The sequence below is a fragment of the Natator depressus genome, chromosome 3 (genome assembly GCF_965152275.1).
Source record: "Natator depressus isolate rNatDep1 chromosome 3, rNatDep2.hap1, whole genome shotgun sequence".
NCBI classification, from domain to species: domain Eukaryota; kingdom Metazoa; phylum Chordata; order Testudines; family Cheloniidae; genus Natator; species Natator depressus.
Window position 1 is genome coordinate 135,749,526 of NC_134236.1, and position 21,204 is coordinate 135,770,729.

At 40.5% G+C, this 21,204-nt stretch overlaps 1 protein-coding gene across 1 annotated transcript in view; it reads left to right on the forward strand.

The window, feature by feature from the left end:
• RYR2 (ryanodine receptor 2) overlaps positions 1 to 21,204 on the forward strand; it is a 698,126-nt gene that overhangs the window by 452,493 nt on the left and 224,429 nt on the right. The window contains exons 41-47 of the mRNA XM_074948896.1: positions 7,839 to 7,953; positions 8,752 to 8,884; positions 10,732 to 10,835; positions 12,868 to 13,003; positions 14,007 to 14,193; positions 15,152 to 15,254; positions 17,372 to 17,492. Of these exons, the coding sequence (XP_074804997.1) occupies positions 7,839 to 7,953; positions 8,752 to 8,884; positions 10,732 to 10,835; positions 12,868 to 13,003; positions 14,007 to 14,193; positions 15,152 to 15,254; positions 17,372 to 17,492 (899 nt within the window). The remainder of the gene's footprint in view (positions 1 to 7,838; positions 7,954 to 8,751; positions 8,885 to 10,731; positions 10,836 to 12,867; positions 13,004 to 14,006; positions 14,194 to 15,151; positions 15,255 to 17,371; positions 17,493 to 21,204) is intronic.

Genomic DNA, 21,204 nt, shown 5'->3' on the forward strand with positions numbered 1-21,204 from the left:
AACTGCACTATAAGGTCTTATCTTTTTGGAAAATTCATAGAGGGGAGAAGCAAAAGTGGAGAGCATTACAGTTCTACAGTAATATATCAGTCCTATTTGAAACACTATAACTTCACTTTAAAGGATACAATCAGGATCAGCATTTAGACCTTTCTATAAATTGAATGCATAGAGGCTGCATATGCATATAAGTAGCCCTGCCATCAGTAAAGATCACCCTGGGACTTTCAACTAAAAGGGAAAAATTGGATTTTCCACTTCCGTTTTTTACTGTTGCTTGAGGCAGTGTTTTTTCTCCTCTTGAAGCAGCATAGCCCTGAATGCTATGTAACAGCCATTAGTTGTCTAGAAGAACAAGAAAGAAGTTTTTACCCAGCCTTAATCCCCACACCGATTCCTCTACTACTCCCATAGCTTGCCCACTATTAGACCTTACACCTAGCAGAGCACACCTAGAATGCACACCCCCTTTTTATGTCCCCCTCATGTTGACTGTGGGCCCAGAGCATTGTCAGTCCTGGTTAAATAACCCCAACTTTATGTATGAAGTTGCACCATTGTTTTGACACATCGGGAACATTTTAGTTCCTCAAAAATGCCTTTGGTGGTAACTAGTGAAATATATTTGACTTTTCAGTAGCAATTACACTCTGTACACATCTCTTAACTCTGATTCTGCATGATGAGTTGAGCATGCTCTGTACCTCACAGGAAGTGCTGGTCAGCTTGCCTCTTACATTTTCTCTCTTTTTATGTGGATTCAAGCATTATATATTTGGTGACATTATTTTATTACAATGTACTTTTATGAGCAGCAGTGAGATTCCCTCCAGAGTATGACAGTCAGTAGAGAAGTATGGTCAAAAATGATTTTAAATTAATGAGATAGCATCTGTCTACTTGAATTAGAACTTCCCTACATTTTCTTCCATTTGTAATTCTGTGTAGGTCTAATTATACTTGCATTTCATTATTCATATATATTTAATCATTTAATTCTCAAAATGTAGTTAGTGCTATTTTAATTATTTGAATTACCAAGTAAGCCACTAAAACTCTGACCTTTTCCCTGTAGGTAAACGATTAATAACCATAGGGAGTCCTCAGATCTAGTCCCCTCTGCCGTAAGAGAAACATGTGAGTTCTCAGGCCCAGGTACTGGAACTTGTAGGTATCATAAAAGCCACAGATCCAGGCACCTGTCTGCTCCAAGCAGACCTCCAGATCCAAGAAAGGTTGGAACTGAGGGATGCCTCAACTCATTGTCAGGGATCTGTTTGTCATTTTTGCTCCCTTTACCCTGGCAGTTCTCCTGTATCCATATGTAGTCCTGGTTCTGAACAGGACCTCGTGGAGGCAGCATTCCATGATCTATATTTGTTGTGGAGGTCTGATACTTTGCCCATCTGGTATGAGATTCTGGTATGAGCAGGCCATGATCTCCTCTGACTCTTCCACCTACCTTTGATTGAGGAGTCTCCTATGAGGGCCTATAGGGCTGCCCTTGGTGATCCCACCTCAAATGAAATCAGCTCAGTTTTGAAGTCTTATATTTTTTAAATGTTGTGTCTGACTTGTCTCAACCTCTGCAGAAAAGTTCTATCCACAAAAAAGTTCTATCTACAAGTTTAAGCCCATGACATATCTGATGGATTAGTATAATTTTACCAAAACTTGGAATATACATTTTCAAATTGCCCTAAACATTTTTTCTATGTATCATCTTATATCCATTCTTAAATCCACACACACTGCTAAGATAGCCCTTAAGTGATCTATGCACATGGGAAAGAGCTCAAAGTACCTTGTCTTAACAGTTCAAGAGGTAACTGTAGGGGCATGTACATAGCACCTCTGTGGGATTGATAGATGGCTTGTCTCTAACTAAATTATGCAGTTGAAACCAGAGATTATAGTTTAATTGATTCACAAAGTCAAACACTTGCAGAGTCCGTAATAGCTGCTTTTTTGAAAAGAAAGCAATGTATCAATTATTGTAAGTGCAGTGACCAATTACATTCTATCTCAAATATGAGGCAGATATATCATAGCTAGATGTTTAAAAGGAATAAGGAAAACAATTCCATTCTTATTATGTTCCACCAGTAAAGAAGATACAAATATGTCTCTGTTGCCTCTAGCCATTCCTGTGTCCAGGGAGTACAGCGAGCAGTAAAATAGCTTTTGACCATCTGAGAGCTCAGACCAAGATATTTGGCTTAATGAAAAGGCTGATGGTTTTTAATCTTTGCTCAAGCCTCACTGTCATTCTCATAAGTGTGTCAAGTCTTGTGAGGGATGCAGACTTCTACATAGATTGCTTCCGTCGATTTACACGGACTGAAATTGTGGAAAAGCAGCATCACTTGCCCATAATCTCAGCTGTGCTGAGCACAATGCCATCAACAGCCTCAGGAACAACTCTGACATCATAATCAAAAAGGCTGACAAAGGAGGTGCTGTTGTTATTATGAATAAGTTGGAATATAAACAAGAGGCTGCTAGGCAGCTCACTAACTCCACATTCTACAGGTCATTATCCTCTGACACCACTGAGGATTACCAAAAGAAACTACACCATCTGCTCAAGAAACTCCCTGAAAAAGCACAGGAACAGATCTGTGCAGACACATGCCTAGAACCTTGACCAGGGGTATTCTATTTGCTACCCAAGATCCATAAACCTGGAAATCCTGGACGCCCCATCTTCTCAGGCATTGGCACCCTGACAGCAGGATTGTCTGGCTATGTGGACTCTCTCCTCAGGCCCTACGCTACCAGCACTCCCAGCTATCTTGGAGACACCACTGACTTCCTGAGGAAACTACAATCCATCGGTGATCTTCCAGAGAACACCATCCTAGCCACTGTGGATGTAGAAGCCCTCCACGCCAACATTCCACACAAAGATGGACTACAAGCTATCAGGAACAGTATCCCTGATAATGTCACGGCTGACCTGGTGGCTGACCTTTGTGACTTTGTTCTCACCCACAACTATTTCACGTTTGGGGACAGCATATACCTTCAAGTCAGCGGCACTGCTATGGGTACCCACACGGCCCCACAGTATGCCAACATTTTTATGGCTGACTTAGAACAACGCTTCCTCAGCTCTCGTCCCCTAATGCCCCTACTCTGTTGCGCTACATTGGTGACATCTTCATCATCTGGACCCATGGAAAAGAAGCCCTTGAGGAATTCCATCATGATTTCAACAACTTCCATCCCACCATCAACCTCAGCCTGGTCCAGTCCACACAAGAGATCCACGTCCTGGACACTACAGTGCTAATAAACGATGGTCACATAAACACCACCCTATACCGGAAACCTACTGACCGCTATGCTTACCTACGTGCCTCCAGCTTCCATCCAGGACACACCACACGATCCATTGTCTACAGCCAAGTTCTAAAATACAACCACATTTGCTCCAATCCCTCAGACAGAGACAAACACCTACAAGATCTCTATCAAGCATTCTTAAAACTACAATACCCACCTGCTGAAGTGAAAAAACAGATTGACAGAGCCAGAAGAGTACCCAGAAGTCACCTACTACAGGACAGGCCCAACAAAGAAAATAACAGAACGCCACTGGCTTGTCACCTTCAGCCCCCAACTAAAACCTCTCCAGCACATCATCACGGATTTACAACCTATCCTGAAAAATAATCCCTCACTCTCACAGATCTTGGGAGACAGACCAGTCCTCACTTACAGACAGCCCCCCCAACCTGAAGCAAATACTCTCCAGCAACCACATGCTACACAACAAGAACACTAACCCAGGAATCTATCCTTGCAACAAAGCCCGATGCCAACTCTGTCCATATATTTATTCAAGTGACACCATCATAGGACCTAATCACATTAGCCACGCCATCAGGGGCTCGTTCACCTGCACATCTACCAGTGTGATATATGCCATCCTGTGCCAGCAATGCCCCTCTGCCATGTACATTGGCCAAACTGGACAGTCTCTACGCAAAAGAATAAATGGACACAAATCTGACATCAGGAATCATAACATTCAAAAACCGGTAGGAGAACACTTCAACCTCTCTGGCCACTCAGTAAAAGATTTAAGGGTGGCAATTTTGCAACAGAAAAGCTTCAAAAGCAGACTCCAATGAGAAACTGCTGAGCTTGAATTAATATGCAAACTAGCTACCATTAATTTGGGTTTGAATCGAGACTCGGAGTGGCTGGGTCATTACACATATTGAATCTATTTCCCTAAAGTTAAGTATCCTCACACTTTCTTGTCAACTGTCTAAATGGGCCATCTTGATTATCAGTACAAAATGTTTTTTCTCCTGCTGATGATAGCTCATCTTAACTAATTAGCCTCTCACAGTTTGTTTGGCAACTTCCAACTTATCTGTAATGTGTGTGTGTGTGTATATATATATATATATCTTCTTACTATATGTTCCATTCTATGCATCCGATGAAGTGGGCTCTAGCCCATGAAAGCTTACGCTCTAATAAATTTGTTAGTCTCTAAGGTGCCACAAGTACTCCTGTTCTTTTAGTGTCAACTATCCGTCTCTTCCAGTGGATAAATGGGAGCATTGCTCAATCATATTTAAAGGAACAATTTTCTTTTTCATCATAATAAAGAGACGGGGTGGGTGAGATAATATCTTCTATTGGATCAACTTATGTTGGTGAAAGGGACAAGCTTCTGAGCTACACAGAGCTCTTCTTCAGGTCTTTTTCATCACAATGTTATTTCAGAGATACAGCTAATACAGCAGAGTCTTTCAGTTGTCACACTTTATAATATGCTCAGTAATTATGCCAAGTATTGTAAGAGTTATGCTTTCAAAGAGTCTTTGTCCTTGATACCACTGGCCCATCCTTGAAGTGTCTTACATGTCCAGGACGGCTCAGTTCCCAATGAAGGAGGAAAATCTAAGCCATGGTGTGGTGTAGAGATAGAAGAGTTTATGGCTATTCAGAGGAGTAAGCAATTAAGGCCCTTGAACACAGCCAAAGCAGCCTGCCTGTGGCCTCCCTGAAAGATTTGATTTGCCCCTCTTTTTTAAAAAGGTCATGGCCCATGGCACACAGAGTAGATGCCAGGCACGTAGTGGCACGTAGCAGGAGCAGCTTTCCTGGGTTGAGATTCCTGGTACAGATCCCATAGCAACTTTGACCTGAAGGCTTGTCTGGGGAACAGGCAGAGGGGGCACCTAAGTCATTAGGGGCTAATAGAGTTAAGCACTATTAGTAATGACACAGCTGCCAGCTACACTACAGAGATTGTGTAGTGTGGCTGATGCATCTGGTTTTTAGATTTTAGTGTTCATGTTTTCAAGCTTTTCTTCACAACCATTTTTTAACTAAAGCTGGGTTACATAATCACATAATTCCAGGAGCAGAAGCTAAAAGAAGAACAGCAAATATCACAATATTAGCAGGAGAATTAACAATACTGTTGCCTCATTTATAATTATCTAGTCATTTTTCCTCTGACCTGAGGCACATTGCTTTCATATTTATTTCTATGTTGTATATAATTTGTAGGCTTGCTACAGCTTTTAAATTGTAATTACTTTAAAAAATATTCATGTTTATTAGACATCTCTATCTTTATGTAAAATAATATTGACAGCATAATTTTCAAAATTGGTGCTCATGTTTAAAGCTGCATTGCTGAAGTGCACTAGAAAGGAAAGAATGTTCTCTTGAGCAGTAGTTCACTTAAGTTAACATTTATTGGAAAACCAGTAAAGTTCTTATGATTATTGTTCTTTCTGTGGCTAATACTTGATGACAGGAGGATAACTGGAACTAAAGACATGTCTACTCTGCCCTGAAGTTGGGGCTATTGGGGTGTGAATAGCACTGTAACTCCCGTGTGTGGCTACTGCAGGCATGAACTAAAAGTTTCCTATTTTGCATCAATGTAATCCTGTTGGAAGAGAACTACGTTAATGCGAACTAGGAACCTTTTTGTTCATGCCTGCAGCAGCCACACAGGAATGTTACAGCACAGTACTTTGGTGCGTACTGCTACTCACGCCTCTGTAGTCCAAACTGTGTGGCAGTGTAGACATGTCGTAAATTCTTTCCTGCCTAGACTCTAAATTCTTTTCTGATCTTGATAGGAGATTCCACAGGCAAATGTCTAAGGCTTGGAGATGTAAGTGGCACATTTCTATGGTACAGGTACTGCTAGTGCTGTTATTTGGGACAATGTTTGCAAATGTGCATTCTGTTACTGGAAAAAAAATTCCTTCACTTCTGTCCTGTATAGTACAATCTTTTAATTAGACAGAATGAATCTTAGAAACTCTGCAGAATACTTGTTATTTAATGGATAATTGAAGCTTCCATTGTCACATCACTTCGGGTTCCATTTTCCATTCTTTACTCAGGCTGAGATCACGATGACTTCAGTGGGAGTAAGGACTGGGCTTAGACTGGTTAATTTATTAATATCATTTACCCACAGCTCCTGTTTTGCGGCATTGTTTTCCTCTTTGTGGAAATCTTATTGCTCTTCTGTGAGATAACTGTATTTGGTTTTTATTCCACTATGACTGTTATTTATTAAAATCTTTTCTTTAATTAAAAAACACGTCTAGCAGTCTGACCAATTTTATAGGGGTAATCCAGGATGTTATAATTATGAATTATCATATTGGTTACATCTATGTAAATTATGTAGTATACAGTACTAAGCAATATTTATGTGGCATGAAAATAAATTAGAGTAAATATCAGATTTAGGCTTTAGTTATAAAAAAAAAAAGAAGAGGGTGACACTATGGGGTGGGAATGTCAGGGAAATGTTAGATTCACCAATTTCAAGGCCAGCAGGGACCATTATGATGATATAGTTTGACCTCCTACATAATATAGGCCATGGAACTTCACTCAATAATTCCTACTTCAAGCCCATAACTTCTGTCTGAGCTAAAGCATATCTTTTACACAGACATCCAGTGTTTAAATCAAGACTTCAAGTGATGAAGAATCCACAATGTCCTTGGTCATGGCCCTCTAACCTTATGGATGTCCTAAAACCATGAGGAAATGCTACTAACTCTGGGGCCTTTGTGAAAGGTGCTAGACCTTGGCACGACCCCTTGGGTATCTCCTCCACCCACTAAGAACTAAATGCCTCTCTGCCTGCCCCTTGGCCAATTTCCTTGTGGGTTTTATATGGAATGGTGCAGCAGAGAATAGCTCTACTTGTCACCCCTCCATGCCAGCCAGTCACATTACCCCTCAGCCCATGGACTGTATGATGTCCAGCACACAGTCGGAGGCTGGCGGAATGATGCCTCTTTGGCTCTACTCCCTTCCCTCTGACAGCCCTAGGAGTTTTGTTCTATCAAATTGGTATGTATGTAATTCAGGTGCACTGAATGCACGAACTGTATGAATGTGCTGAAATCCAGCTAACCTATTAGGAGAGGAAATATCATGCCATCATCATGACGAGGTATTTTCCACTGGATTTACACTAAGGCCTCTAACTTGACTTATGATCTCTGTATCATGTGGCTTTGCGAACATTCCATGTAGGTAATACACAGTGAAATAAGCATTCAATCCTTTGTGCATTTTCTAGAATTTCATTAAATTACAAGGATTGAAATCAATCAATAAAATTCAATAACTTCTAACACTTAACTTTATTTGTGCCCAGTCCTTCTGTCCCTGTGCAAACACAGGGGGGTATACCTAGGTAAGAACTGCAAGAGCAGGCTTGTTCTTCAGACTGGTAGTTGTGTGAGTATCATGTGACAGAGAAATTAAAATATGTTCCCTGAACAGTACATTTTAATCCATTTTCTTATTATGTTTCTTTATAGAGACATCATGAATAATAAAGTGTTTTACCAACATCCTAATCTTATGAGGGCTCTAGGAATGCATGAGACTGTCATGGAAGTGATGGTAAATGTACTTGGAGGAGGAGAATCCAAGGTAAAGAATTTCACTGGCAGAAGAGAGGGAATTTAGAATGTGGCCTTTTAAAGCTTTGATCCTGCAAGGTGCTCAGAAACTCATGGAAGTGCTGAGAGCCCTATACTCCCATTCTTTTCCCATTGGCACAATATAGGGTCAAGTTCTTAGTGAGTAGAATCACCTTTTACTGAAAAAGTTGTATATCTTCTAATTATTATCCTAATAATATTACATTACAAGGATTCCATTTTTGTTTGTGAATTTAGAATAGGATACGAGCAGTACTATATTCTCACATGGGAAAGGAAGGACAGCCAAAAGCATTTATAACCTACTATGTTTTTTTAGGTATTGGTTTCAAAGGATTCTTGATCTGCATGCTATGTGGAAAAGATTCTAATATATATAAAAACCAAAAAGGATACTTAGGGATTTCCAAAATGAAGAGTGTTTTAGAGTAAGATTTTTTTTTGGAAACATCTGATTAGAGATGGCCGTAACATCAGGCTCTGCATCTGAACTTTCCCATACTTCAGTGTTTGAATCTAGGGTTTAGGTGTGAATCCAGTTCTCTTTCTTGTTAAGGCCACAATCTGTGCAACTAAACTTAATGAACCATGAACTTGCCCAGAGTCCCGTTGATTTCAGTGGGATCTGCCCTTGGAAGATCATTTTGCGGGATTGGTACCTAATTGTGTTTACACACACACAAAAAAAAAGTATGTGAAGACAAATATGTAAAAGGACCCAGCATACAATGATTTTTTGGTGATTTTTAGACATTTTTGCAACTCTAACTTAGTCTTGTTTGTCTAGGAAATCACGTTTCCTAAGATGGTGGCAAATTGCTGTCGTTTTCTATGTTATTTCTGCCGCATCAGCAGGCAGAATCAAAAGGCTATGTTTGATCATCTTAGTTACTTATTGGAAAACAGCAGTGTTGGACTTGGTGAGTAGTAACATAAAATGTATCCTAAATTGTGTGTAAAATACAGTTTTAAACGTTTTCATTGATTTATAAGTTATGAACAAACAGAAAAACAGTACAAAAAACTTCAAACTCCATGTTTAAAACACAACATTCTGCTTGGCAGCATGATTTTATTTTTTTAAACTTGAAGTTTCTATATTATTAAATGTGAAAAAGACCTTATGCAATTGTATTATTTAACGCAGAAAACCCCATAAACAAACAACCGCCCACCCTACATGAATTCAAAATTATGGACACGAATTTCAGCAAAAATATCATTTCATGCCTTTGGGTTGGATTGCACCTTGTAATTACCCCCTTCCGCCCTCCCCATGTAAAGGGCAGAGTCTATTTGTGCTGCTCCAGGAGCTGAAGATCTTTAACAGAACAGTTTAACTGTAAGAGTCACTGTTCAATGCCTGCTTCCCCCTTTCTACAGGGATTTTCCTGGGACAGCTTTTCTCCCTACCCACGCAGGCCAAGATGCTCTGGGTTGTACAGGGAAGAGGCAGAGCCAAGAGCCTGCCCACCTGTACAAGGAGGGTGGGAGAGTAGCTGGTGCTTGTTCACTTACATGGGTGTGGTAGGCAGTTCACAATTGAATCCTAATTTAAGGTTTTCATGCTAACATTAACTTGTTCATGATGCTTATGCTGAGGCTCAGAAATGGCACAGAAATGTGAAATGCCACTTTTGTTTTATTTTAGTGCTTTTCTTCTGGACTACATAGTTGTATCTGATTATTTTCATGCTCAAAAATGTAGTTACCAAATTTTTCATGTTTAACATATTTTTACATGTCAGAAGCATAGCCCAAAAGTATGTTTAGAGTGAAAATAGTTAAATTGTGTTTGTACTGGACTTAGTCAATGTTACTGTGAGACCTTTTGCTAATATTATGTTAACATTGGGGAGGTTTCATTTAATTTCCATTTTTTTAAGAAAAGGGAAAAAAAACTTTTTATTTTAAATCTGAAAAATATTTCCCAATTATCCATAACTCAAACCATGTCTAAATGGATTTTCTTTAAACTTCCCACTCACCCTCCCCTCTAAAACAATAATCATCTTCTACCTGAAATGAAGCATTTGTATTTGTAGACTAAAAAGATAATTTTGCATAAAGTTCTCATTGAATGAAAACACAAGGTTACAAGGGGACTTGATATGGGGCTCACACTTGGAAATTTCAGCACCATGAACGCTTATATTATAGTGTTAATAATGGTATTGGTAAAAAAAAATAGTTAAGTGGTATCTGTGTAATAAAATTCTGGGATTGTCCCTGGAGTGCGTCTAGAATGTCTGTTTGTCAGTATGAAGTGATAAAAACAGCTACAAGCATTGTTGAAAGCACCTCATGGCAACACACTTGCTTCATTCCCCATACATATAACCCTCCCACCAAAACGCAACCACCCACAAAACAACACAACCAGCATACACAAACAGGCAAATACATAGAACAGGCATGCATAGCCCCTCCCTGCAGGCACAGCTGAGAGCCCTTTTTGTTTAGAATATCACCAGGTTCAGTTATCACTGGGGTTCGTGGTCTGTTAGCATCACATTTTTGAGTTGTCAGCCATCTCTTTTTTTTTTCTTCACACATGATATTACAAATTATACACATACAACTGCATGGACTTTCAGCTGCTAGTTGGTTATTAATACCCAAACCTCAGATGTTTGCCCCATGGTTTATTATAACTTTAATGGTAAATATATTTGTCCTCTGGATACATGTTTGTATTTTTATAAGCTATTGCATCTTTATTATTTTTTATTTAAATTACTAACTTTGGCAACTGTTTTATTAACAGCTTCCCCTTCTATGCGAGGATCAACCCCTCTAGACGTTGCAGCAGCATCTGTGATGGATAACAATGAACTTGCACTAGCTTTAAGGGAGCCTGACCTGGAGAAGGTTAATGACAGTATTTTTCTAGCATTTTCCCAGGGTGTGTGTAGGTACATAAAATATGAATCAACAAGTATCTATAACTACAAGTAATGGGTTACCTGAAGTCATATATTTCCTGGACATGTGATGCTTCTGTTTGTATTATCTATGCTAGGCTTTTGAACATTTTCAATTTGAAAACTTTAAATTTACTCAGTGGAAAAATTTTATGATGTAGCAGTAGTGCAGTAGTACCTAGAGACCCCAGTCTTGGTGCAGACCAGATTGTCTTAGGCCAAGTACAAAAATACAGTCCCTGTCCCAAAGAGCTTCATTTTAAAGTATGAGACAAAAGATAACACATGTGGGGGTGCACAAAGTAGCAATTGTGATTAACCTAATAAGCAACCATTACAGCACTACAGCTGCCTAGCCGCTGTCAAGTGTTTTGTAGGCATCACAACAGAAGTGAGTTTTAAGGAGGTACTGGGACTTAATCTACACTTAAAAGTTTTACCAGCATAGTTATTATGTTGGATAAGGGAGTGATTTTTTTGCTGACATAGCTATATCAGTAAAAGCTCCAGTGTAGTCTCCATGCATCTGAAGAAGTGGGTTTTTTACCCATGAAAGCGTATGCCCAAATAAATCTGTTAGTCTTTAACGTGCCACTGGACTCCTCGTTGTTTTCGTGTAGGCATAGTTATATTGGCATAAAAGTGCTTATGTTGGTTCACCAAATTGGCATAAGCTGTAAGAGTATAAGCAATTTTATACTGATATAACAGTGTCTGCGCTGGGAGGGTTTTGTTGGTTCAGGTGTTCTGGTGTAGTCAAACTGGCAAAATTTTCTAGGATAGATCTTCCCACGAAGAAGAAAATGTTAAGGGCTTTGCAGATTTTTATGGGGCATTCCTCTCATGTGTGAGAGCAGCCTGAGAGAAAGTGCAAATGTGTTTAAAGGAAGATTCAACTAGTGGTCATTAAAGGATGGTGATAAAGCAGAGAGGACATCTCAGTATCATAAAATGTAGAATGGCGGTAAGTTCTGAAGGGCCATACAAGTGTAGACAGGTAATTTGTGCTTGATGTGGAGAAGGAGGGGGACTAGTGGAGAGAAGTAGGAGGGTGAGAAAACTGGAACTCTAAGTCAGGAGGATGATCTTTGCAGCAGCAGCAATGGATTTAAGAAGGGCAAGATGGCATTTTCCAAGGTTAGCAAGGAGGTGATTGCAGTAGTCAAGACCTGAGATGAAGAAGGTTTGGATTGGAGTTTTATCTGCACTTACAGAAAGGCTGGATCTTAGAGATGTTCAGGAAGAAGCAGGATGACTTAGGTGTAGCCTGGATTTGTGTGTCTAGAGGAATGGCCAAATCAAAGATGACACCAAGATGACAGGACTGTGTCTCAGGGACGATGGAATTGTTGTCGATGGTGAGTGAGAAATGAGGAAGTGGGAAGAGGCCAGGTTGGGGGACAGGAGGGAATTGAGAGCCCATTTTGGGGTACATTGAATTTAAGTTGATGCCTGGATATCGGTAAGAAGATGTCCAAAAAAACAACAGGCCAAGAGTTTAGTTTGGACAGAAGGAGATTGGTTAGAATGGAAGAGCATATCTGAAAGGTGTCAGGATAAAGAGACTAGTTGTAAACCTATTTTTTGAATAAGGATAGAATGTGGAGCGAGAACAGGAGGGAACTAAGAATAGAGTCATTTGGGACACTCGCTGAAAGTTGGAGCAGAAATGAGAAGTGCTGAACAAAGTGCTGAAGGAATGATGAGAGAAGAAGGAAGAGAAGAGAGAGGACAAGATTTCATGATGTAGATCATGTTTGGCAGAGCCCAAAGGTTGAGGATGATGATGATGATGAAGTACTAGTCCTTAGATTTGGCCAAGTGGAGGTCATTCGAGACTTTAGTTAGAGCCATTTCAGTGGAGCTTAGAGGGTGGAAGCCAGATTGGAGGGAGTTTGAGTAAACTACCTTTTAAAAACAGTAACTTTCTCCTTTTCAACAATAAATGTTTGTCTTTTTTCATCTTACCTTATTTTTAGGTAGTTCGCTATTTGGCTGGATGTGGTTTGCAAAGCTGCCCTTTGCTGGTTTTTAAGGGATATCCAGACATTGGATGGAATCCAGTTGAAGGAGAGCGGTATCTGGATTTTCTTCGCTTTGCAGTTTTTTGCAATGGTACTGTTCTGTAATGTTTAAATAATTGTATATGTAAAATTTGTCATTGAGGGCTTGTCTATATGGTGATCTATTGCACAGAAAGCTGAGGTGTGACTCTACAGTGCTCTAGCTTGCCATGCACTAAGTTGCTATGTGGACTGCTATAGCTCACTAAATTTTCTGTAGTGCATAGCAGCAGGGTCCGCACAGCCACTTAGTACACAGCAGATTGGAGCACTCTAGGTTCGTGCCCCAGCTTGCTGGGCACTAAATCGCCATACGGACAGGCACTTAAATTACAGATACAGTCAAAGGTCATGACATAGCGAACAAAGTAAACTTATGTGGCTCAGGAAGCCTATATAAGATCTGGTTTAAGTGTTTAACTGGTGCATTGATTCTTGCACTAGCCCTCTGGCACTGGTATGAATTTTACCACAGGTGAATGGCATATGTGTTAGTCACTTTTTGGACCATAACTTAATTTAAAATTAAGTGAAATAAATATTCTGTTACTGTATACTTAACTTTCATTGCAATAATCATCAGAAGTTGTGTGTTTGTGTGTGTGTAATATAAAATTCAGCTTCATCCTATTGATCTAATAGCTTATAACCATGCTACTAGATTTGTTGAGTTTCATTTATAAATCTTTTAGCTATATGCTGATGAAATTCACACAAGGTCTAACACTTTCCGTCTCTTTGATTTCACAATATCAAGTAAGTGTTAATCATATGAAATTTCTGAAGGCAGAATTGAACAACAGAAGAGTGAAAGAATTTAAATATGTAAACACTAATCTTCTTTGCTTCTTTCTATTGGCATTACACAACTTCATACATCTGATTTTTTTTAAGAACAGCTGAATAAAGTTGAATTTTGTCTTTCATATTTAAGTACAATCTGCCTTGTACTGATGCATATGTAATGTGTATTCATCACCCACCTTATATCAGATCATATCTCGGATGTATACTGAATGGATCCATTTACCAATATTTTTTCTGTATGATGCTAGGAGAGAGTGTTGAAGAGAATGCTAATGTTGTGGTCAGGCTACTTATTCGTCGTCCTGAGTGCTTTGGTCCAGCATTGAGAGGGGAAGGAGGTAACGGGTTACTTGCTGCCATGGAGGAAGCAATAAAAATATCAGAAGATTCTACTAGAGATGGACCTTCCCCAAGTAATGGATCCAGTAAAACTCTGTAGGTGCAATGGGGCTGTTCAGTTTACCTACAGCTTTTGTTTTATAATTCTATTTATGGAATTCAGTATTTCTTTTTACCATATTTTTAAAATATTATCACATAATCTGACTATGTGGGGCAGGAAATATTCTCTCCTCTTCCCAAAATTCCATTGGGTGTGCATCTTCAGCCAAGTGAGGCCCCTGCAACTGTCCCTGAACTCACAGATGTCAGTCTAGATGACTATTTTCAAGATGCGCAGCATCTTTAGGATTCCTTCTTGCTCCTATCAGTCAGGTGTAGGTAGGAACCAGTCTCCTGTTGTGAAGTTAGGGAGAGACTGCATGTAGCTTGTGCTTCCCCTATTGTTCTCCACAAACACCATAGGGCTGGATGGAGTCTTAGGGTATGTCTGCCCTGGAGTTAGACACCCGCAGCTGGCCCATGATAGCTGATTAGGGTTCGTGGGGCTCAGGCTAAGGGGCTGCTTAAATGCAGTGTAGCCATTTGGGCTCAGACTGCAGCCCAAGCTCTGGGACCCTCCCACTTCTCAGGGTCCTAGAGCCGGGGATCCAGCCCAAGCCTCAACATGGCTGCCTTAGATATTTTCAGGTTAAAGAAAATGCCTCTTTACTCCACAAACACAGATTCTCTTTCTTAGTTACTTTACTCTTGCTGCAATGCTGCCCCTATTGAAAGAGGAGTGCTTGAAATTGGATTACGTAGCTTGCACAGTAGAAAACGAAAGGTTAAAAAGTAAGAATGGAGATGTCAGTATGATCACTGAGGACCAAATTCTGCTCTCAATTGCTTCAGTATAAATCCAGAATAACTTCTCTGAGGGTGATGGAGTCTCCCTGGATTTTAACCAGTGTAAGTGTGAGCTGACTTTGGCTCCAACTTTGTGTTGATTTCATAGCTGATGAAAAACTCTTGTCTTTTTTGTATTTTGTTTCCTGTCACAAATAAATAAAAGTGAGATGGAAGAAGAAGATGACACTATCCACATGGGAAATGCCATCATGACCTTTTACGCTGCTTTGATTGACCTCTTAGGACGTTGTGCCCCTGAAATGCATGTAAGTTTTTTGTCTCTGCAAGTATTGCTATTTTCTTACTGATAGTCTGGTGTTTTAGTTCATTGGCCTTTTCACTGCAATACATGTTATCTCTTAGTATTGAAACAATGTTATGCCAGTATAATATTTAAATGTGCAGATGTGATTTAAATAAACTGTATGTGGGATCATTTTGATATTAGTTAAAACCAATGTCCAGTTGCCAGTTTCTTAAGGATTTCCATGTAACCTGTGCAGAGGCAAAATTCTGCCTTCAGAATCTGTGTGGCACATCTGAGCTCCAGTAATTTTCCCTTATTACATGTGCAGAACTTCCAGTAGGTGTACCAGTATGTACGGGCTTGTAGGGAAAGCAGAGAATCATCAGTCAAGATATACCACATGGCTCTAAGATCACCATTTTGCCCGAATACACAAGAAGGTTTAGTCAAAGAAAAATGTTGGAGAACCCCTGAATCTTCCCTGTTTTGTCTCTCACTGAAAGCCATTGTGCATTTCTGCAGTCGCTAACAGGAACAAAGCAAAATGTCAGGTTGCCTCCTTTCCTACGAGGAGACTGAAAATATCCCATAAAGTTGCCTGAAGCGTCAAAGAGATACTCTTAAACTAAGTTCTCCCATGTGGTAGTGAGACTATCCAGACCAAACTGCCCTCTTTTTTCACGGCTGTAAACTATTTCTTAAACAACAAGCAGTATTTTTTTACTCGCATTACATACACTTGAACTCACATCACTCATATATAAAAGAAAGTAAAAATGATGTTGCCATCCATTAAAACATGAACAATCAATTCCACTCCCAAAGATAGACAGTGGTATTCCACCATGATCTTTGTATTGTATTAGCATCACCTAGGGATACTAATCAATGATCAGGGTTCTTTGTGCTAGGAGCTATACAGATATATGATAAACAGACAGACCCTACCCCAGAGAGTTTACAGTCTAGGCCCCAGTCCTGCAAAGGCTTATGCATATGCTTAACTTGATGCATGTCAGTGGTCTCGCCAAATTTCATAGAATCATAGAATATCAGGGTTGGAAGGGACCTCAGGAGGTCATCTAGTCCAACCCCCTGCTCAAAGCAGGACCGATCCCCAATTAAATCATCCCAGCCAGGGCTTTGTCAAGCTTGACCTTAAAAACTTCTAAGGAAGGAGATTCTACCACCTCCCTAGGTAACGCATTCCGGTGTTTCACTTTATAAATTTATTAGGGTTACTCCCATATTTAAATATGTATGTAATTTTTTCATTACTGGGGCCTGGGTTATGACTAGATGCAACAAGTGGATGAGGCAAACTAACAAGTGGGAGTGGGAAGTATGAGGTAGGAACCACTTGTGCTCAGTGAAGTTCAAACTATGGCCTAATTTCTCTAAATAACACTGTCTTGCAAAGGTTCCCCCAAATGTCAGGTTTATACAGGGTTAGGCATCCTCAAAAACTGGAAGTATCTATATTATAAATTCTTTGTATGTGTTTTTGTGTTGTTTTGTTTGAAGAATAAACATTATTTTGACTAAAAAAGGAGTACTTGTGGCACCTTAGAGACTAACAAATTTATTTGAGCATAAGCTTTCGTGAGCTGTAGCTGTAGCTCACGAAAGCTTATGCTCAAATAAATTTGTTAGTCTCTAAGGTGCCACAAGTACTCCTTTTCCTTTTGCGGATACAGACTAACACGGCTGCTACTCTGAAACCTGTCATTATTTTGACTAGTTTTCATAAACCCATGGTCACCCTGAAAGAGCCGTAAGCTAACTAAGACAGTGAAGCTGATGATGATAGAATAGCTGAACTCATCAGCATCTCATGGATTTTCTTTCATCAAGCCTACTACACGTTGACACCCTGCCCTCTTCCCCAGGGGTCTCAGCATTTCACCATGAAAATGTCATTCTACATTAATAATAAAACCTTTATAGCTCTAAGTCCCACAAATTTGCATCTGGGTAAAAAAAAATGAAATATATATTGTGTGAAATGTGTATGTTTTTTTATCATTTGGCTCAGCACTCATTCTTGTAAATGTGTACTTCTGAAGGTTTCTAGAGTATGCAGGCAAATATAGTTACAGGGAAAAAAATTTTAATTTTTTGTTACTCTTCCATTAGCTAATCCATGCTGGCAAAGGGGAAGCCATTAGGATCAGGTCAATTCTGCGGTCTTTGATTCCCCTGGAAGATTTGGTGGGTGTAATTAGCATTCCTTTCCACATGCCAACAATAGCTAAAGGTAAGATGATTGCAGTGCATTTCTTTCTCCCGCGCCAACTCATTCTTTTGAATTTTGCTATTAATATGTGAATATTTATATCCATATTTCCCATACTGGGGAATTTAATTATTCATGATGTGAACTACAAAAGTCATACCACTTTCTTTGATTTTCTAGATAGTGATTCTATGTCCATTTTTAAATCCGTGGCAAAACCTCCACTGATTTCAGTGGGATCGTCATTGGGTCTAGAATGGCCATCAGATCTCCTAACAATGGTAGACAAAGTGGGAATTTTTAAAGGTGCACAGGACAGAAAGTAGAGAAGGCTAATTACTGGGAATAGAACAAGATAAGTTTCATGAAGGATCACCTTCTAAGCGCCCTCTGTCTTAAGGAGCTAGTTTAATGTATCTTCAAGGTTTCCAGTGCAATTTATTCAGCAAGCAAAATTAGCTGGCTTCTTGTGGTAACACTTAAGACAGGATCCATTGTTCATATCTGGCTTTTATTAAAAAGTCTATCTGATCTTTTTAATTTAAACCGTTCCATTTAATATATCATGAACATTATTTATTGTTTTCATTCTTGGCAAATAAAACACAACATTTCTGTATTTTCAGAATATATTGACACTCAGAGAATGGAACAAGCCCCTCATTTTTTACTATAGAGCCCTACTTTTATCACAATGCCACAACATTACCATTTCTGAATCTATAATAGCACTGGGAGCACCTTCTCTCCTGAAGTACGTGCACTGGGCACAAGTATCAAAAGGCTGTTCATGCTCCTCCATGTTAGTGTTGCTGGAGGGGAAGGGTGACAGTACTGCTATGATGCTGACACCAGAAACTGGAGCTTGATCCCCACTTTAGCACATACTATTTACTTTTAGCACATTCTGTTTGCTTTTTAAGGATTTTTTTTTTGTTTTAAGCCTTTAAGATGCTGTTGTTTTTTGCTAGGTTTCAGATAGAGTTTTTTCTTTTTTTCTGGAAAATACTAACAAATAGATACGAAGAACCCCTTAAGACCTTTTTTAAAATAATCCCACTGTGATGGAGTGTGCTGCCCCTTTAAAGGAGAAGCTAGAGCGTAGGGCCCTGACAGCCTGGGGTGTAATCAAGGAGGAACTGCCCTGCCCTAGGGCGAGGCTGCGTTAAACAGCATTCAGCAGAAAGCTTAACTGAGCCCGGGAGGGTAGGGGGACAAGTAGCCCTGCGGGTTGCAGTGGGTGGTGGTTTCTCTGACAGACTAACCACACCAAAGTCAGATTTTGTTTTGTCAACTTCAGCATTTGGGAGTTCTGAACTAGGGTGCTGAGGTGAGAACCTTACAAACCATTTATTGTGACGGCTCCTGTCCAGAATGCTTGTTAGAAAGGACATGCTATTTTGTTAGTGTGTGTTGGATTGTCCTTGCCCTGGGCTGTTGAAGTGCATTTATTGCTGTCCCAATCAGGGGAAATTAAGGTGTGGCACATCAGCAGCTCCACAATGGGAACATAGGGACAATCCATGTCTTTATACCCACAAACATATTTTCTCTATTTTTCTAAAAAAAATTTTTAAAAATCCAACTCGCCGTCTCTTTTCCTGAGAGACTGGTAATCTAATCCCTAGTTCTGGCACCACAATCTTGTTGTTTGTTCTTTATCTCCAGCAGAACTAACTTATAGTATGCCTACACTGGAGCTGGAAGGTAAGTTAAAATTCTAACATACCCATATTAGCTCTGATTGAGGTACCACACTAAAAATAGAAGTGTAGCCACAGAGGTGAGAGGGACTAGCTGCCCCAAGTATGTACTCAGATCAGATTGTACTTGAGGCGACTAGTCCCTCCCATGGCTCATGTACAGTGGCTACACTTCTATTTTTAGTGTGCCAGCTTGATCTGAGCTAGTGCCAGTCTATCTCCTCAAACTGGAATTTACACCTTCCAGCTCTAGTTTAGATGTACACTGTGATCCTGATCCTGCAACGAACTTCTCATGGGCATAGCCCCACACCCACATATGAGCCCAACATAGAATCATAGAAGATTAGGGTTGGAAGAGACCTCAGGAGGTCATCTAGTCCAACCCCCTGCTCAAAGCAAGACCAACCCCAACTAAATCATCCCAGCCAGGGCTTTGTCAAGCCAGGCCTTAAAAACCTCTAAGGATGGAGATTTCACCGGCTCCCTAGGTAACCCATTCCAGTACTTCACCACCCTCCTAGTGAAATAGTGCTTCCTAATATCCAATCTAGACCTCCCCCACTGCAACATTGTTCCTTGTTCTGTCATCTGTCACAACTGAGAACAGCCGAGCTCCATCCTCTTTGGAACACCCCCCCTTCAGGTATTTGAAGGCTGCTATCAAATCCCCCCTCACTCTTCTCTTCTTCTGACTAAATAAGCCCAGTTTCCTCAGCCTCTCCTCATAAATCATGTGCTCCAGCCTTGTAATCATTTTTGTTGCCCTCTGCCGGACTCTCTGCAATCTGTCCACATCCTTTCTATGGTGGGGGGCCCAAAACTGGAACCAATACTCCAGATGTGGCCTCACCAGTGCCAAATAGAGGGGAATAATCACTTCCCTCGATCTGCAGGCAATGCTCCTACTAATGCAGCCCAATATGCTGTTAGCCTTCTGGTAACAAGGGCACACCGTTGACTCATATCCACTTCTTGTCCACTATAATCCCCAGGTCCTTTTCTGCAGAACTGCCGCTTAGCCAGTCAGTCCCCAGCCTGTAGCAGTGCATGGGATTCTTCTGTCCTAAGTGCAGGACTCTGCACTTGTCCTTGTTGAACCTCATCAGATTTCTTTTGGCCCAATCCTCCAATTTGTCTAGGTCACTCTGGACCCTATCCCTACCTTCCAGTGTATCTAGCTCTCCCCCCAGCTTAGTGTCAGCCACGAACTTGCAGAGAGTGAAATCCATTCCATCATCCAGATCATTAATGAAGATGTTGAACAAAACCGGCTCCAAGATCACTACCTCTTGAGCCCGACAATCTAGCCAGCTTTCTGTCCACCTTATAGTCCATTCATCTAACCCATACTTCTTTAACTTGCTGGCAAGAATACTGTGGGAGACTGTATCAAAAGCTTTGTTAAAGCCAAGGTATATCACATCCATTGCTTTCCCCATATCCACAGAGTCAGTTATCTCATCACAGAAGGCAATCTGGATGGTCAGGCATGACTTGCCCTTGGTGACTCCATGTTGACTGTTCCTGATCACCTTCCTCTCCTCCAAGTGCTTCAAAATGGATTCCTTGAGGACCTGCTCCATGACTTTTCCAGGGACTGCAGTGAGGGTGACTGGTCTATAGTTCCCCGGATTCTCCTTCTTCCCTTTTTTAAAGATGGGCACTATATTTGCCATTTTCCAATTGTCCAGGACCTCCCCTGATTGCCACGAGTTTTCAAAGATAATGTCCAATGGCTCTGCAATCACATCAGCCAACTCCCTCAGCACCCTCAGGTGCACTAGATCCGGCCCCATGGACTTTTGCATGTCCAGCTTTACTAAATAGTCCTTAACCTATTCTTTCACCAGTGAGGGCTGCTTACCTCCTCCCCATACTGTGCTGCCCAGTGCAGCAGTCTGGGAGCTGACCTTGTCTGTGAAGACCGTGGCAAAAAAAAACCATTGAGTATTTCAGCTTTTTCCACATCATCTGTCACTAGGTTGCCTCCCCCATTCAGCAAAGGTCCCACACTTTACCTGACCACC